The sequence below is a fragment of the Martes martes genome (assembly GCF_963455335.1).
Source record: "Martes martes genome assembly, chromosome: 6".
In the NCBI taxonomy this organism is placed as follows: domain Eukaryota; kingdom Metazoa; phylum Chordata; class Mammalia; order Carnivora; family Mustelidae; genus Martes; species Martes martes.
Window position 1 is genome coordinate 138,717,455 of NC_137893.1, and position 19,612 is coordinate 138,737,066.

Genomic DNA, 19,612 nt, shown 5'->3' on the forward strand with positions numbered 1-19,612 from the left:
AAGAAGTGGGAGGGCATAACCCTTGTCTTATTTACAATCTGCACTAAACAAGGCAGTCGCATATAGATCACGGCTGAATAAAACAGCGAGCATGGCACTAGAGAGCCAGATAGGACATATGCATGGAATATTTCTCATTTTTTCTAAAGCAGGAGCATGGAAAAGCATTCAAGATCTCAACACGATCAGTACATTTTACCAGTGTATGCAGAGTCTCCGGTTTTCCTTCTTTTCTGTCTTTTCTCTTTGGAGTTGGAGTGAAAAAAAAAAAAAAAAAGTCTGAGCTCAGTATTTGTGATGTGGGACTCCCGGGTCTGCTTGTTAGGAAGGAAGGTTTTTTCCACCTCTTAGCAGGGCTGACAGCCACAGTGATTTTGATGAGTCTGGGCTTGGCAGGTGGCCCAGGTCCAAGTCCGAGCACCCGGACAGTCCAAGGGCAGACAGGCTCTCCACACAGACATGCAGTGGGGAGACATGCCTAACGTGGACCAGCCTTCGGCACATCCCTCTCCCAAATGGGGCAACTCAGAAACTGTCCCATGTACTGAAGTTAAACCTGGGTCAACCTAAATGACCAAAACACGCAGAGTTTAGATACAAAAATGAAGCCTTTCAGGATTGACCTGGTGATACTGGATTTAAGTATTAATCAACTACAGAAGTGTGCCATTAAGGGGCTTGGTAAAAGGATCCTGAGAAACTGGGCCATGAGGGTAAAGGGAGAGCACGGGGCCATTTTCCGCAGTGGCGTCCAAGGGCGATCAGTGTTCGGGTGTCGGGGCACCTCGCCTGCAGCGCGCATGGCACAGGGTGACTCACCCAGAGGGACATTTCTACCCCAGCAACAGTGCTGGGACGAGTCATGAGCTGGCAGGGAGCCTCAGCTCCTTTTTTGTTGGCATGTGAGGTGGCTGACTCACCGAGGAGAGGGTCAGATGCTGGTGCCCGGGATGGGAGAAGCCAAGAAGCCACCCGCCCTGCGAGCACTCTGATAGGGATTGTCTTCTGAGCTCTTTCGTAGGGTGTTTTCACACATCGATCTGCTGGGAAAGTAAGTGATCTTCGTTTCTGTCTGATATGTTCTCTGCGGTACAGGGACATGGGGACCCAACACCCCTTCTGGACTGGGGGGAGAACAGTCAAGAGGAGATTAGAGCAAAGCCCAAACCAAACATAGGCACTCAGGACTCCAGAGAACATGTGACAGGAGGGAGAACGCTGGCCGGCTTCCATGCCAGAGCACTGCAACGTGACTGCCGCACACAGCCGCTGTCCGGGGGTGGCAGAGACCAGAGGACAGCCTGGGACTGCAGGAGAATCTGTAACATCATCACACGTAATTGTCGCTGCCAAAACCCCCCGGTACGACTGCTTTTCAGCTCTCTCCCAGGGAGCAGTTTCCTTACCATAACATGCGGACAGTAATCGTTTCTACGGGATGGGATGTTCTGATAATTAAATGAGCTACTAGAGGAGGAGAGATGAGCACAGGGCTGGGAACCCAGTGCTCCCAAGTCTACTGTCTACTGTGACTCAGCCGCCTCTCTGCACACCCTTCAGTAAGTTACACGATGTCTTTGGGTGCCAAAAAATAAGGGATAGATGGGGACGAAGAAAGAAAGCCTGTAAGAAGGTGGGACCAGGTGGGATTAAAAAACAGGAGTAGGGGGCACCCGGCTGGCTCCGCTGGGAGAGCATGGGACTCTTGATCTCAGGGTCGTGAGTTCAAGCCCCACACTGGGCATGAAGCCTACTTTAAAAAAAAAAAAAATTAGGAGTAGAAGAGAAAAGAGAAGCACACACACACAATCACACACACACATATACACACCAATATTTACACACATGCACTAACGCGTTCACATTTACACAGACCCATACTCACACCATACACATAAACACACTTATAATCAAATATACACAAAACATGCACACGTACACACATACACACACTCGCATTCACACACACACGCACACGCACTCTCTCTCTTTAAAAGAATCTAACGATATGAGCTTAGCTTTTTTATTTCAGGAAAGTTTTTCTCACCAGTAAAGCTGGCCTGACCCAGAGAAAAGCCAAGGCCCCCCGCCATGACCTCACCGGACAAGGAGACGTCTGTGAGGAGGGCAGTGATGTGAACCGAAACGATCTCAATGCGGGGCACTTGGCACACTTTACCAAACACAAATACAACCCCACCATGAGTAAACTTGAACGTAAACCTCAAAGATTCTTGTGATACCAAAAAAAGAGAAAAAGGAGAAAGAAAGAAAGAAAGAAAAGGTTTTCTTCACTGACGTCCCCTTTGACCCTATTTTCTGAATTGGCCAACATTCTCCTCCATCTATAAGGTAGTACCCTGGGGTGTGCCCACCGCAGCCTGCATCACCCCAGCTGGGAGGTTGTGCTCTGGACTCCCACCAGCTGAGCTATGTTCTCACAAAGGGTCAGCTGTGTTTGCTCCTAAACTAGTTTATGTCCATTGTACTTCTCTGTCATTACATAATTTCATTAACAAGTGTAAAAAGACAGCTGCTGGTTCTAAGAAAATGAAGTTGGATGCTTCAGGGACAACCTGGTAAGGCTTAATCACCAAAAGAATTGTCAGATTGGGTATGGGTACGGCAATTTGCCAACGACTATAAAAGAGAAAGAAAAATCCAGAACTCTGCATTCGGATGGTTTCGTGTCTTTTAAGATGGCATGCATCATTTATAATAAATCTCCATTTCACCAAACCGTTCACAGAATCAACTACTACCGCTTTTCATAACTATACAGAAAACATCTGTGGTCTTGATAAACCTAGTAGCTAACAACTATTCTGTGAGAGGCACTTGCTGAGTGTTTCTTATAAACTTGAATAACGAAAAGAATGAACCAACACAGTATGCTAAAACAAGCATTTTGGAACTTTGCTAAAATATTGGTTCTATTTTGGCTAGTGCTGGCTTTTAGAATATAAATTTTGATGCACAAATGTCTTATCTTGTTTCTAATCTCGCTTCCGTTAAACAGTGTGAAAGAGAAATTATTTCTACCTCTGGGCACATAAAATGTCCCGTCATGGGAACAGAATCAAACACGCAACAGCTCACGACGGCTTGGACGCGAACCGCACAAAGCTAGGCTAGCAGAACAAGAATCAGACATATAACCTTTCTCCTGAACTGCAGGGCATGAACAATGCCTGAAAACACACGGCTTCAGCAAGTTTGAGCAACATGTCATGTGGTGAGAATTGTTAGATAATTTCTAAGTCAATAGTTGAGAAGCTCTGGGCCTGGAAATGTTCATGTCTGCGTTGACCCCCAGATATGCCACCCCCACTGGTTTGTTGTTGTTGTTTTTTTAAGATTTTATTTTGGGGGCGCCCCGGTGGCTCAGCTGGTTACAGATTTTATTTTTTAGTGATCTCTATGTCCAACATGGGGTCAAACTTACAAACCCGAGACCAGGAGTCACGGCGCTCTACCGACAGAGCCAGCCAGGCGTCCCCCCACCCCCACCAGACTGGTTTTCATTTGGGGCATGAAGATCTACAGAAAAACAGATCTGTGAGATAGTCCCCCAGTAAGAAGAAAAGTGAAACCAAGGGGACTGGTCACTGTTATTTACCAACACGGCACATCTGAGACAGTGACGATCATGGACCGAGTTCATTATCGAGAAGGCCTTAATTATAATCGGTAGTGATTTAACCATTCACAAGGGCCTCTTATCAGTATGACACTCTCAAGTGCTGTCAGTATTCACTATAATGGCCTTACAGTCCTAAACGTGGATCTGTCTGCATGTGTGGACATATGGGGTAAAGAGTAGGGGAAGACATGAGTTTATGTAGAAATATGCCAAGCTTTGGGTGCCTCGTTTTGCAGGTTACTTGTTCGTTTGTTTTTTTTTATCTTCATCCTGGCACAAGCATTTTTGCTTCAAAGACTCAGAATTACCTGCCAGCCAAACATGATTATGCCTACCTAACCCAAGGGTTATAGTAAGAAATAATACCGTTAAAATGCAAAATGTCTCAAAGCCCGACTCAGTGCAATGCAAACTGCTTAACAAACAAGTCTTTGACTTGCCTCTGAACAGCCCATTCCAGCAGCTGTGCGCCAGGATAAAATGTCTGATTCATGTTTTACCAGAGAGCTAGAGGGGATCTGAGATCATCCTAGGCCACGTCTCCTCCTTCCATAGACAGAGAAACCCCATAAAGACCCCATAAAGGTGAGCAGCTGGCGGCAAAACCGAGTCTCGTCAATTCCAGTGCGTTCTCTGTCCACAGGGCTGACGCTCTAGCCCTCAGGACTGCGGCAATGTGACCATGATGAAGACGATAGGGAATAAGAGAGCTTCTCCCATGTGCCCGGTACCGGCTTCCGTACTTTCCCTGGACAGGTCCCTTGGCCCTCAAATCAACCCTATGAGATGAGAATGATTACCATCCTCTTTTTGAGGAATCAGAGGTGCAGTGAGATCCGGTGGCTCACCGGACGGTCTGGCGTAGGAGCCCACAGCCCGCTGCCACGCTCTCCCCCACTACCGACTTGTGCATTTCTCCGTCGGACAGCCTGAGAGTGACGGGTGCTGCGGTCACTTTGAACAAACAAACAGAACATTCCGACACACCGCGTGAACCTCAGCGCCCTGCCTCTCTTGGCTCCCTCGGTCCCTGTGCCTTCAAGCCTCCCTCTCTGCGCTACCCCTCCTCCTCTCTGCTCCCCAAGTTTTGAGAGCCCCCGGGAGCCCTCTTCGTCAGTATCAATGACGCCATTATTCATTGAGCCTGACAAATAGGTCGGTTTCAGGAAATTCGTGCTCCCCCTTTTACATTTCCTCTACTTCCCATCAGAGAATGAAGGCTTCTATCTCGATGCTTCTATTCACCATTAAGAAGGAACTGCTATCCCTTTTTTAATGAAGAGAAAGGAAATCAAGTTAGTATGAAACTAACTGACGAACATACCGTAATGCATTTAGTAGGCAGGTTATTTACAATGAATAAAAACAAATCCGGGGGAAGAGCCAGCAAGAATTTTACTTTTTGCTAAGGTGGTCACTGGGTTTGCACAATAATAGAGCCGTCCAAAGAACAAGAGAATGTCTCCCTGTGTTCTGTAAACAGACATTGCTCTTGGAGCCTACAGGGCTGCATTTCTCGGCTGAATGGAACACACTATTTGATGCGATCATGCACACTAAAAGTAGGAAGTTTTAGGTTCTAAGTTTAAAAATCATTTTTATCTTTTTAGATATTTCTGAACATACTAATTTGCCATGCAGAGCTCCAGAAATCTTCAGTTTCACATGTGAATTTTATCATTTGTACTTAATAAAGTTATTTCCATTAAAAAAAAAAAGTTTGTCCTGGGGCGCCTGGGTGGCTCAGCCGGTTAAGCATCTGCCTTCAGCTCAGGTCATGATCTCAGGGTCCTGGAATCGAGCCCCACACAGGCTCCCTGCTCAGCAGGGAGTCTGCTTTTCCCTCTGTGCGCTCTCTCTCAAATAAATAAATAAAATCTTTAAAAAAAAAAAAAAAGGCTTGTCCTATATTCAGGGATATGAGTGATACACCGCAGGAGGCTAAAATGGTTTCTGTGGGTAATAAGGGAGAATGTGATTCTAGAAGACACAACAAGGAAAAACACCCTCCCCGAAGCATTCTTTTAACCACATCACTGCACAGCCCCTGTTCTGCACCGATAAGCCGTCTAAACGAAACTCAGTTTCAACCTCAGAATTCTGTTCAGCCCTTCCTGGATTATGCCCTTCCTTGGGTTTTCTATAGCACTCAAAATCTGTCAAACACTTTAACTCAGTATTAGCTCAAAATGTTTACTGTCGTTCATTATGCATTCTTTTGCTTCCCACCTAACTTTTTTGATTTTTCAAGGGCTTCCCTGAAGCTGCACACACTGTAGGGGTTTCCTGAATCCTTCGGGAACCATTCTGAGACCTGCTGGCTCCCTGAGGGTTATAGGAGAGGAGTAACAGCCCCGGGCCAGAGCGTGGGATGGGTGGTGGGGAGTCCCGGAGCAGAGCGTGAGGATGGTGGGCTGAGGAGATAAAATAAAGGAGCCTATATGTAGTTCAAGGAGAACAGATTTTCTCTGCAAGTGGTGAGGAGTACTTGAAAGTATTTGAGAATCGCACAAGCAGAGTTCTAATCCGGGAGGATCTACTTGGCTGTATCTTGAATACGTCAGCTGAACAAAGAGTGGGATTTGTACAGCCACAGCATTTGTTGTGTTACAGTAGGAAATGTTTTACTTTTGTAGTTTATTTAAATCCCAAAGCACACGCCCAACACCAAAATACACACTGTGCTAACACTCAAAGCAGACTGTTCTAGACACGGTAGAATTTACTGTCTAAAGTGCTAATGGGCCAATATAAAGACAAATTTATTACAACCAACATTAAGAAGTACTTATTCACATCAATGAAATACATTTGCTAAAGGTGCAGGAATGATGTCTGGAAAGAAAGGTTCATTTACTCACGGTGAGCAACAGAAGAAATTTTCCTAGTTTCAGATTGTTAACTTTTGAAAAAATTATATATCAAATAACTTCTCAACAAGTTTGCTTTATGTGGCCAGGAAAAGGTTGTCATGAAACAGAATTCCCTACAAGCAAGTGATTTCCTTTTGCCTTCTAGTCTTGTAAGACCTGCCTCCTTTCCATCTATCCCTCACCACTCTTTTTAAAAAGCAAATGAGAAAGTCATTCAGCTGATGTTTTTCTAAGTAGAAATGAGGAGAAAACATTCATAAAGACTAAACAAATATCTTAGGAAATGGGGACACAATCAAAAGGGTAGGAATCAAACTTCCTCCATGAACCAAATGCTTCCCTCCCAAGCCAAAGCAATTGTGATGAATTCCTCGAAAGGGCCAAGGCTCACCAAATAACAAAATCAGTAGTCATCTGTGTTCAGTGGAATAGGGATGAAATGCCTCGAGGGAGGAACACTAGCAAAATGTGGGACTGGGTGGTCGTGTTTCCCTGCAAATGTGTAGTTCGTATCACCAGTGACGGTCAGACATGGACAGTTCCTATCAGCCGTGACCGTCAGACATGGACAGTTTGCATCACCAGTGACCCGGGACATGGAAACCCACAGCACCTGAGCTTGGATTATATCAACGGAGCGGTGAATTCCCAAAACAGCGACAAAGAAAGACGTGCACATTAAACCCCTCCTTCATGTGATAATCACCCCAGTTACCACTTCTGGCTAGAGGTGGTGCCCCATTATTTCTAGTTGTTGGAACACCTCTGAAGATAGTAATACCCCCTTTATGGGGAAAGAACCTGGCGCCTAAAAATGAACCAACCGGTCCATGACTTCTTAGCAAGTTAGTGGCACAGCCAGATCCTGAAATCAAATCTTGTTGACTTCAAAGCCCACATGCTAGAACTGGAAAGAAGGAGTGTGAATTTTATAGGAAAAGCAGAACTGCCGAATAAAGAAAATAGACGAAGAGGACTGAGGCCCAAAACTCACGTGAAGAGAGAGCCAACTTACCAGCGTATTTTGTAGTATTAGATTCATCCATGGACCAAAAGCAATAATCAAAGGCAAATACCTGAATGAAAGAACAAAATAGTGAAGATTAATTAACTGCTCAGAGTAAATCAGACTGCAAAAAAAAAAAAAAAAAATTTGCTGATAAACGTAAGGGTTCCTGCTACTGTCTGATTAGGAAAAAAACACTATAGAGGTTCGATGCTTCATTAATCCTAAAGCTTCTTTTGCACTAAATTGATGATTACCTTACTGTACTAGAATAAGTTGCATATGAAAATCGCTATTTATCCAGAATGCAAACAATGAGACATCTTTTTTTTTTTTTAAAGATTTTATTTATTTATTTGACAGAGATCGCAAATAGGCAGAGAGGAAGACAGGGGGTTGGGGGGGGAAGCAGGCTCCCCGCCAAGTAGAGAGTCCGAAGCAGGACTCGATCCCAGGACCCTGAGGATCATGACCTGACCTGAAGGAGGAGGCCCAACCCACTGGGCCACCCAGGCGCCCTCACACGTGGTTCTTTTGGATGCCTCAGTTCTTGTGTATGGGTCTTACTTCCACTGGAAATGATGAGCTTCTTGTGGACAGGGACTACGTTTCATGAATCTCGTAGCGCCTGGGTCAGGATCTCATACAGAGCAGTCACTGTATATAGTATTTTCTCAATAAACAAACATAATACCCATAATACCAGGAGAAGAAGCTGAATACAGACACAAGCACAGAACAGATGTGAGAACCAGCAAGCAGCAGCAGAAATTTAACTGCAAGATGTATTTTTAGATGTTTCATTATTTTATATGCATTTTTTTCTTTCTTTTTTTTCTTAGCACACAAGTGGTGGGGGATGGGGAGAGGGAGAGAGAAAATCGGCAGGAGACTCCCCACCCAACGTTGATCCCAGACCCTGGTATCACGACCTGAGCTGAAGTCAAGAGTTGGATGCTTAACCCACTGAGCCACCCAGGGAGCCCTCATATGCAAGTTTTTGAGAGAACTTGGTTCCTTCAATGGTCAAATACAAATCTGGTCACGGGATGAGCACGAGGGTCCACTTTGGCACCATTATCCCATGGCTCAGGTGGCTAACAAGTATGGCCACGTCATGTATAATTTGTAATCTGCACAGAGATTAGAACAATCATTTGTTGTTAGAACAATTATTTCTTATGACTGTTACTAAAACAGTTTCAAGGGTGTTCAAAATAATTTGTCTTATGTAGTCTAATCTCTTGCAATCTTATTAGTCCCATACACCATTCACAAATTATTATCCTTCTTTTAATGGCCAAATTTAATTATAATTCAATCATGAAAGGTTTGTAATGAAAGGGGACATGGTTTTCTTTGGTCTTAGAGTAAGTTATGATTTTTCCAATACAAAATCCACCGATAAGTCAAAAGAGATAATAAAACCATTTCTTGAGAGTTATTTCTTAGAAAATAAGCACCTCAAATTAAAAAAAAAAAATCACCTTTTTCAAAGCCATCACATTATATTAAAGAAATACGTTACGATTTCAAAATCATTCCACTAAAATTCCTAAATGCTTATTTCATCTATTCATTACGAAGTTACTAGCCTTCCAACCAGAGCCTGGGGATGGGGAACTTCTTAACGCATACAACTGACCAAAAAAAAGAAATCAAATTTGGAAGCCAAGAATTAATTTCCTATTTTGTTAGCGCCAGTCCACATGTGATCATTTTTTATGAAGTCACCCATACCTTCCATGAACCTTTACTTAGATAAAGAGTCAAAAGGACAGACACTCTCCAGTTGTTTTTAAAATCTGAAAGCCGGGCGCCTGGGTGGCTCAGTGGGTTGGAGCCTCTGCCTTCGGCTCGGGTCATGGTCTCGGGGTCCTGGGATCGAGTCCCGCATCGGGCTCTCTGCTTGGTGAGGAGCCTGCTTCCTCCTCTCTCTCTCTGCCTGCCTCTCTGCCTACTTGTGATCTTTCTCTGTCAAAAAAAAAAAAAAAAATCTTAAAATCTGAAAGCCATCGTGTTCACTGTTTCCAAGAAAATTTTACTCTACCTTCTCAAAATCCCACTCCTTCCTCTTGGCTTGCAACTTGTAAAACTCCTACCAGCCTTGAGTTCCCTGCTGCCCACTGTTCACATCCACTCCACCTTCACAGCTCTCTTCAAAATGTGAGCCCTGCACCTCTGTGATCCCCTGAACGTCCAGCGAAGTCACGACAGGCTGTTTTTAATAAATGTGTCGAGTGACACATCCTCTGAGGCAACAGACCCAGGAGCAGGAAGAAACACAGTCAAACTCTGTCCTATCTAAAAGCCCCATCTCTGATGGTATTTCAACAAAATTCAATTTTAAAAAATGCAAGAAAGACTCTTCTGTGTTTCCCTGAAGAACCAGAAGGCACTGGCATTCTAAGAAATGTGGTCTGTAGTCATTTTCTGAATAAAAACCAAACGTGCAGGAACCTGCAATTCCAACTACCTTCCGTTCATCCTTTCTTTCTTTTTTTTTTTTTTAAAGATTTTATTTACTCATTTGACAGACAGAGATCACAAGTAGGCAGAGAGGCAGGCAGAGAGAGGAAGGGAAGCAGGCTCCCCGCTGAGCACAGAGCCCAATGTGGGCCTCCATCCCAGGACCCTGAGATCATGACCTGAGCTGAAGGCAGAGGCTTAAACCCACTGAGCCACCCAGGCGCTCCCTGTTCATCCTTTCTAACAGTTAGCATTCACCAGTAAGTTCTCCAGTTGTACAACGATTAACTCACAAAGCAATCAATAAATACCTATTTGCCACCCTCCTCAATTTTAGGGACTATGGGAACTCAAATATATATTAAGCATGTTGTCTGTATTCTAGTTATTTATAGTCTAGCTAAAAATAACAACATAAAACAATTATCCTTGGTGGGAGGGGAGCACATTTTTCCCCAAAATCATTTTAATACCTCTCATTTCCCCTTGTCCAGGCAGAAAGTGATTAACCCCAACTTATATCAAGATAATTTAAATTTATGTAAAGAAATATTTCTAGATGTGCCTGGGTGGCTCAGTCAGTTAGGCGTCTGCCTTTGGCTCAGGTCATAACCCCGGGTCCTGGGACTGAGCCCTGTGTTAGGCTCCCTGCTCAGTGGGGAGTCTGCTTTTCCCTCTCCCACTCCCTACCACTCATGCTCTTGCTCTGCCAAATAAATAAATAAAATCTTTCAAAAAAAAAAAAGCAACAAACAAGTATTTCTAAACATATACATCAAATTTTTGGCACAATGAGTAAAAGCCCACTCCCATTAAATTCTCCAAATTAAAATCTTTCAATGACACCTCCAATATCACTTCTTTATGAAAACTCTCTTAAGGATACTTAATACACAGCCAAGGACTGTGCGGATTCCTTTCTTTATTTCCTACAGGTATCGACGCAGTAGACAGATTGATTTTCTTAACAAAGTAAAGAGAGGAAAGTAAAAAGGCAACAAAGTCCACATGGCCATGAGTGGACGAGATCCTATAGTTTCTGAGGTCTGTAGTGAAAGTATCCATGCAAAGCACCCACCCCTGCGTCCCAAATCCAGAGCTGAAAAGGCTTCCTACTCTGCGTGGACGTGATTTGCTTTCCATGAAGGAGTGTGTCTCTCTCCTCTCCTGCTATACGGTCACCCTCCTCTCTTTGCACAATTCACCCACTGTTCACATCTGCAGACCCAGCTGCTATCGGCAGCCCGTCCTGGCAACTATCAACTTTGAAACTAAGCCCAAGATCTCTTCGCAAACCCCCATTTCTCCAGTTTTATAAATACTGGCTTGCGAATATTCAATTCTTTCAAGTTGAAAGGCCACAATTAATATGAAAGACAAGTGCCAAATCTGTTCGCATTTCACCGCACTGTTCTAAGAATTCAATCAGACCCCCCCCCCAAAATTACTCTATTATTTCATGGCATGTTGAAATTTTCCTCTTGGTGCCAAGTTTCAACACTTTTCCATTTCATCGCTTTCTCCTAAGTCAGAGATGGGAAAAGTCATTTAAAAAAAAAAAAAGGAGGAGTTGAATGTCATTAACCTTGAAGAAGCAGGACTAAAACGGAAAGGAGAGCGGGTCACTGAAGCCTGTCTGATCCCTGAGCATCTCCAACCACCGTGATGTGCAAGAGCGGCTTTGCCAGCATGAACTCTAAGCCTATCTGCTCCTGCTCCTGCTCACCGAGGGGCTCCCCATCTCAGGGAATTCGCGATCTCCTGGAGGAAACGGCTGTGGGCAAGTGCTCTACACGGCTCTACAGTGGCCACTCTACACGGCAGTCTGAATTCCTAGGGGGACCTGGGGAGGTGGCTCTTTGAAGACCTGGTTTGTCTTGGTCATAAGCATCTATGAAGCTAAGAGCCTCCCTTTTGTCAAGCCCTCACACTCGAATAGAGGGAAGTCACCAAGAAAAGGGAAGAGTGTGGTATGCAGAAGGCAGTGTAGACCTACAAAGATGAACATTTGCACTGTGGGACGGAGGGTGAAGGGAGTGGGGCAAGACTCAGGTTTCTAGAGAAGGCAAAGCTGGGGGTAAACTCTGACAGATAATCATTAAGAAGGCAGGTAGGAAAGGCATTCCGGGTAAAGGGGGAAGCTGGAAGCCGCGGAGAAAAGAAGGCGAGCGTGACTGGAGTCGTGTCTGCAAGAGCAGGGGGCAGGGAAGCAACGGTGAAGAACTTGGCCAAGCCGGCCGTGGGAGACTCCGTGCACCTTACAGAGAAGCCCGGGCTTTCCCGTGCTGGCAAATGATGGGGCCACGTTCTCACTTTGGGAGGATCACTGTGGCAGCAATGTGGATGAGGGACCGGATGGGTAGAAGACAAGAGACCAAGAGGCCAATTAGCAAATCATTCTGATGGAGGTAAACGGTTTTAATTCTCAGCCTCAGCGGGGATGGAAAGAAGGTGCAGTGAAAGGCACTTTTTGGGGAGGGGGACAGAACCCCATACCTTATTTATTGGAGAAACAGCACCTTTACTTTGGAGAACTGTACTAACTACCACTCCAGCCACTTGGTTCCCAGGAGGTACTGCCGTGTTCTTATGGGGCACGTACAATCATATATTCTATAAATGCTTGCTCAGGGGAGGAGGCAGGAAAGGCACACAGGCACTTGAAGTGGACTACTCAGTTCCCTAATCTCTTGGCCATAGTTAGCTGGTCCTAAAGTGAGTGTCTGACTTGGGATTTTGGGATTTGGGATGAAGGAAGCCAAACCAGTCTCTCGCGTGACCGGAGTTGTAAAATCTGGGACATGTGGAGTCCATGTTTCTAAACACATGAACCAGAGAAGCAGACACAGCTGGACAGCAGTGAGACAGAGAAATGAGGGGGCCCACATGGGAACGGAGACAGGAGATGGGGAGATACGGAGAGGCGACCGCATGTGAACCCCAGCCGCTTCCCGTCCTTTAGTCCACACGTCTCAGACTCATTCTGATCTTCCAGTCCATCTAGTTTGGGTTCCGGTCGCTCCCAGCTGCTAAGACTCCCGACTACTAGCAGAAGTAGTAACCATGAGAGACGGTAAAGGAAAAGTAACCAGCTGGGTCACCCTTGAATACAGGACGGAAGGAAGGGTGGGGGTATCAACAGCCGTGTGGGCAAAAGCACCACGGGCGGAAACCACCCAGAGTTTCAATAAATCTGAAAGCAGGAACGAGTTTTCCCAATCTGAGACCAATATCACAGCAGCACAGAGCTTCACATTTTACACTGTGAATGTACAAACCCATGGTGTCTAAGCAATGCGGGGCCTAAGCGGTGAATTCCAACTCATTCCCATACTCCATTCTTGTCCTGCTTAATTCCTTTATCACTCAGCTCTAAAATCTGCTTTACCCATACCCTCCCCCCGCCCCGCCTCCGCCCCCGGACCCAGCTAGTTCTCTACAATTAAGGGTCTGTTTCCGGTTTGTCCTTTTTTCACTGTTTGTCTCTTAAATTCCGCACATGAGTAAAATCACATGGTATCTGTCTTTCTCTGACTGACTTACTTCACTTACCATGATACTCTCTAGATCCATCTGTGTGGCTGGAAATGGCAAGATTTCATTCTTTCTTTATGGCTGAATAGTATTCCATTATATATATATATGTGTGTGTGTGTGTGTGTGTGTATACTTATGTATATTTATTTTATGTATTTATATTTTATATTTTATAAATAAAAACATTATGTTTATATAATATTTTATTTATACATTTTATTTATTTATATATTAGTAAATAACACACACACACATCACATCTTCTTTATCCTTTCATCTATGGATGGACACTGGGCTGCTTCCATAATCTGGCTATTGTAGGAAATGCTGCGGCAAACATAAGGTGCTTATCTGCCTTTGAGTCCGTGTTTCTGTACTCTTGGGTAAACACCCAGTTGCGGAATCAGTGGATCATAGTGGGGTTCTATTCTTTATTCTTTGAGGCACCGCCACACTGTTTTTCACAGTGGCTACATCAGTGTGCATTCCCACCAATGGTGCAAAAAAGGTTCCTTTTTCTCTACGTCCTTGCCAAGACTTGCTGCTTCTTGTGTTATCAAAAGGCTGCAGCCATTCTGACTGGTGGTGTGAGGTGGTATCTCGTTGTGGTTTTCATTTACACCTCCCTGATGATTAGTGTAACCACGTAACTTTCTTAAACAAAAATCCTAAATGACTCCTCACAGCCTACCAGACTGAGACCAGACGCCCAAACCCTCCATAAGCTACCTATTTTCCCAGTTTTCTTCACTTTATTTTTTGAGACAGACAGAGAGCACCCGTGCGTGTGTGTGTGTGTGTGCGCGCGCGCACGCGTGAGTGCATGCGTCGGGGTGGGGGGCGCACAGGGAGAAGGAGCGAACATCAAGCAGACTCCACCCTGAGCTCGAGCCCAACATGGGGCTTGATCTCACAACCCTGAGATCATGACTTGAGACAAAATCAAGAATCGGGACGCCTGACAAACGGAGCCACCCAGGCGCCCCTTTTCCCAGTATTTTAATCCGCAACTGCTTTCCACAATCCAACCAGACTTTGCACTTCCCAAGGCAGCTGTGATATGTGAAACCAATATATTCCTGGTTTTCCTCCCTGGTTCCCAATACAGAGCTCTTAAGTCCCTTGGAATTTTGTGAGTGACACAAGGGCCTTTATTTCTGACACAGAACTCCTAAATCCCTTGGAATTTCCCTAGTGATAGAGGCCTCTGTTGTTCTAAATGAAGCAACTGCTGGTAGACTCCTAGATAGCTTCACAGTGGGGGCTGGCTGCCAGAAAGACCAAGCCTTGACCAGAAGCTTGGAACTTGCAGCCCCATACCCCCCAGTTCTCTGGGGAAAGGAGAGGAGCTGGAGATTAGAATAACTGATCATACCTGCAGGATGAAATCTCCATTAACACAGCGAAATAACAAGATCCAGAGGGCTTTCAGGTTTGGTGAATGCATCCACGTGCTAGAAGGGTGACACACCCCAACTCCAGAGGAACAGAAGGTCCAGTGCTTGGGACGCTTCCAGACCTAGCCCTACACACCTCTTTCTCTGGCTGCTCAACTGTAGCCTTTATAATAAGCCAGCAAACCTAAGTAAATGTTTCTCTGAGTCTTGTAAGCCATTCTAGCAAATTCCTGAACCTGAGGAGGGTGTCCTGGGAAGCCCTGATTTGTAGCAAAGTCAGATGGAAGTGTGGGTAACCTGGGGACACACGACTGGGGATTGCAGCGCCTCAAGTGGGACCGAGTCCTTAACCTATGCCATCTGGGCTAACTCCGGATGGTTAGTGTCAGCTGAACTGCCTTACGGGATATCCACCTGTCGTCCGAAGAGAATTAGAGAATCACTTACTGTGGAAATGCCACACGTCTGGATCAGTGTTGTGACTAGAGAAACAATTTTTCTTTAACATCAATTAACCTTGTTTCTGTTCCTCAAATACATCTTGATTCCTGTCCCATGTCTCTGCCTTTTGAAACAACACCCATACGTGAAGAATTCCTCAAACCACTTGTAGCTGTGAAGCCTTTCTTCCTCTGAAGTCGTAAAATACTGAGCTAGTGAATGACGTTTATCATAATCTATTTTCTGTTACCTATGGGGCTGAAGGTTTCTTTATTTATTTTTAAAGATTTTATTTATAAGCAGGGGGAGCAGCAGGCAGAGGCAGAGTAAGAAGCAGGCTCCCCGCTGAGCAGGGAGACCGATGCGGGGCTCCACCCCAGGACCCTGGGATCATGACCTGAGGCGAAGCAGATGCCTAAGCAACTGAGCCCCCCAGGTGGATTTCTAGAGCGCAGGGACCACCAGTTAAATCACCTCTTCAACCCCACAACCTGCTCGCACAAGACTTTTCACAGATGTTCTCAATGAATACTTGTCTACTAAATGACTTTTGAATGGATAAGAAAAAAAAAATGATTCCTAGGAAAAACACATAGCAGGAAGGCGATGCTAACACTGAGTTTATGCAGAGCCATGCTCTCGGACACGGGTATCAAGGCAGAAGTGTAAGGGACGGCGGCAGGGCTGCCGCACTGAACTGAAGCAGCTAGCACAGGGCTCAGCACAGATGCCGAAAAGATGCTGCATCCTCGGCCATGTGTCTGGCCGCAAACAGTGCTGTCCGACAGAAGCATGATGTAAGCCACGTGTGTAATTTAAAATGTTCCACGTTACAAAACTGAAGAGATGAAACAAAATGTTTGATATTTTTTACTTAACCTAATCTATCCAAAATAGTTACCTTATATATTTTTTTCTCATCCTAAGTCTTTGATGTGTGATGTGCCTTCTGCATGGGTGACACATCTCAGTCCTGACCAGTCACTCAGCACATGCTCAAAATTCACATGTGGCTGCACGGCGGCTGTCCCAGACGGCGTAGGTCTGGAGCTCCTCTCAGGGGAGGCCAACCCTTGGTTTTCGAAAATTCACCAAGTGAAGTGGGGGAGGCAACAGAAAATAACGACAGTCATAAGCCATAAAAAGTGAATGAGATCGTGTAAGCTGTACATCACAAGACTGTCCCCTCCTTTCTTCTGAGCGATTTCTGCAAAGTCAGATTTGGGGTACACTGGTTTGACTCCTCAAAGGATACTACCTGCACTGTAACATCATTTTCTTCTGCTCATGATTTTGCTGACAAAATTATGGACATATAGAAGGGATCAAACACCTTGAAGTTCAGGAGTTCCTAATCACGCTTATAAATTCAAAAACAGTTACGGTGAGTTTAATTAACAACATCAAGTTGTTCAAATAAATCATCCACCGATTTCTGAGGTATTAAACACAACGATGGAGAGTTACAGAAAAAAAAGGAAACTGAGTAAAAAAAGGAAGCAATCTTGCAGACATTTAGATCTTCCTCAAACTCTTCCTTCTTCCTGCTTCCTCCTATCTTTGCTCCATAAAACCCAACAAACAGAAAACCTGCTTGACACGCACGTGGTGTAACAGAACGTACAGGCGATCAGAAGGCCTAGGACTGGAGCCAAGCTCTGGACGGTTCTGGCCAAATTCACTCCTTCCCATCAATCTCCTCTTTGAATAAAAGGGCCTGAATGGTCTGAGAAAACAGGAAAAGGAGGAAGAACTCACTTGTTCCTCTGTGCATCTTAATACAGCTCCTCAGGAAAGTAAGACACTTGTGCCAGACATGACAAAGCATGAAAAGTGAAGGTTCCTAGAACATGACAGACATTGTGAGGTCCGACAGGGAGAACTGGAACCTGCTCCTTTCTAAAGGCAAAGCTACTGGGACTGAGGACACATCCCTGTTCTTCAGCAACAGAGCATGCATAATGGCATAATTAGTGATTCTCTACACACTTGTCTTCTCCCTCTGTACCACCTCCTGCCAAAATCCAAAGTTTATAAGAAGGTGGCTGAACCAACGAGCAATAATACGCCTAAGACAAAACTCTGGGCTCAAAACTAGTCGCACTGATAAAGAAAAACACACCTACCTCAATACTGAAATTTATGAGACAAAGCCTCTTTGTTTTCTGTTTTGCTTTGTTTTGTTTTAACAAGGAGGCATAAAGCAGGTGTCTCTATGTTTGTCGAAATGCTTTTCTTTTTAAGGGAAATAGGACACATTCCTATAAACATTTCGTAAGAGCTACTGGTGAGAGGATTAAAGGTATGTACTTGGACTGTGCTAAAATTAATGTCTCTGCTCAGGAGTACACACTTACAAAATATAAAACTTGCTGAAGAGAACAGTCAAATACATAGCGCAGGACAATTTATACAAATATAAATTTCCCTTTCCACCCTAACATGCGACATACACAAAGCATTAAAAAAATTTTTGATCTAATTTTTAAAAGTCAACCAGAGAAGTATCTTCATCTTCTCACCAGAAAAAATAACTTAACACCAGAAAAAATAACTTTTAGAACAAAAGAAACCTAATTTGGAACGAACTAGTGTCTAGGTATCCTCCTAGATGTCACCACCACGAGCTGGGCCCCATGTGGATGTCTGGTTCCCCTTAACGTTTACTGGTTCTTCCTCCTCTCCCCACTCTCCACAGCAGGACGAGTCCCAAGGCCCAGACTCCGTTCTCTCATGTCTTCTGTCCCTCTCAATCCTCTCTTCCTTGACGACACAGTAGATGGCCCTTCCTTCCGTCTCCTCTCTCCTCCTCACCAGAATGTACCCAACCTTCCTAGGGCAGAGACTGCAAACCTTGCATAACCGCTGGGCATCCCTACCCAGTGCTTTCCCAACCATTCCCAATTCAACCCACTCTCAAACCCAACTCATCAACTTCTCCCTGCACCAAGCCAGCTCTTTCTTCTTGAATTCCTGCTGGATTTCCAGCCGCTCTGTTTCAAACTCCAAAGCCCACTCTGACCCTCTTTGTTATATTGTCTCTTGTATGTTCTCAGGATCCAAGTCCTGGATACTCTATTTCTGCAACATTTTGATAATTTGACCCTTCCTCTTCTCCAGTCTCCTGGCACTGCATCAGTACAGGCCCTTCCTACCTCCTTCCTGGAACATTTTATGGAATGCCATCTCCAGCTCCTCCACTCCTCCAAGTAAAACCAATTCACTTTATGTTCTGCTTTCACATTAACCTACTGAACCAGAGCCTTAACTAGTCCACTGCTTTGGTCAAAATAGGTGGTAGAGACACACCGAAGGCACCAACGGCCAACCCTGGCACCAAGGCCTTCCAGAGCTGGATCTGCGTTCAACCTCTTTCTAGATCTGTCACCCAAGACTCCCTTTCATGTCCAGCTCTGTGCCCTGTTATTCTATGAACACAGTTGATGCTCCTCTCTTGGCACATCCATCTACAATCAAATGACCAAATATATGTGAGGCTTTAATAAAAAGGTCTTGTGCACTTTTGAAAGTATATCCTCAAGTACTGAATGTTTCTGAAGCTACTGTAAATTATTGGGCTTCTGTTACATTTTATTTTCTGATTGTTCATTAGTATAGTACAGAAAAATATAATTTATATTTGACCTTTGCCACCTTGCCATTTATAAGTTCTAAGAACTTGTTTGGAGATTTCTTAATGTTTTCCAGGTATGTGACTATATTGCCTGTAAATAAAGATGCTTTTGCTTCCTCCTTTCCAATCTGAGTATCTTTTATTTCTTTTTCTTGCCTTATTGCACTGGCTAAGACATGCAGTCAATGCTAAGTGGAAGTGGCTAAAATAGTATCTTTGCCTATTCCCTACCTTAGGTGTAAAGTGCTCAGTCGTTCACCACTAAGTATGATGACAGCTGTAGATTTTTAACGGACGCCATTAACAACGCTAAGTTTCTGCGTCTCTCTAGCTTGGTTCAAGTTTGTTCATAAATAAGTGTTGAACTTTGTCACATATTCCTTTTTTTTTTTTAAGATTCTATTTATTTATTTGACAGGCAGAGATCACAAGGAGGCAGAGAGGCAGACAGCGAGAGAGGAGGAAGCAGGCTCACTGCTGAGCAGAGAGCCCAATGTGGGGCTCGATCCCAGGACCCTGAGATCACGACCTGAGCCGAAGGCAGAGGCTTTAACCCACTGAGCCACCCAGGCACCCTACATGTTCTTTTTTTGCATCTACTGAGATGATCAT

The 19,612-nt window shown here is 44.6% G+C and overlaps 1 protein-coding gene across 2 annotated transcripts in view; it reads right to left on the reverse strand.

Annotated features, from left to right (window-relative positions):
- KIF13A (kinesin family member 13A) overlaps positions 1–19,612 on the reverse strand; it is a 199,194-nt gene that overhangs the window by 90,472 nt on the left and 89,110 nt on the right. For both annotated transcript variants that reach the window (XM_080806364.1, XM_080806363.1), the window contains exon 4: positions 7,532–7,592. In XM_080806364.1, the coding sequence (XP_080662490.1) occupies positions 7,532–7,592 (61 nt within the window). The remainder of the gene's footprint in view (positions 1–7,531; positions 7,593–19,612) is intronic.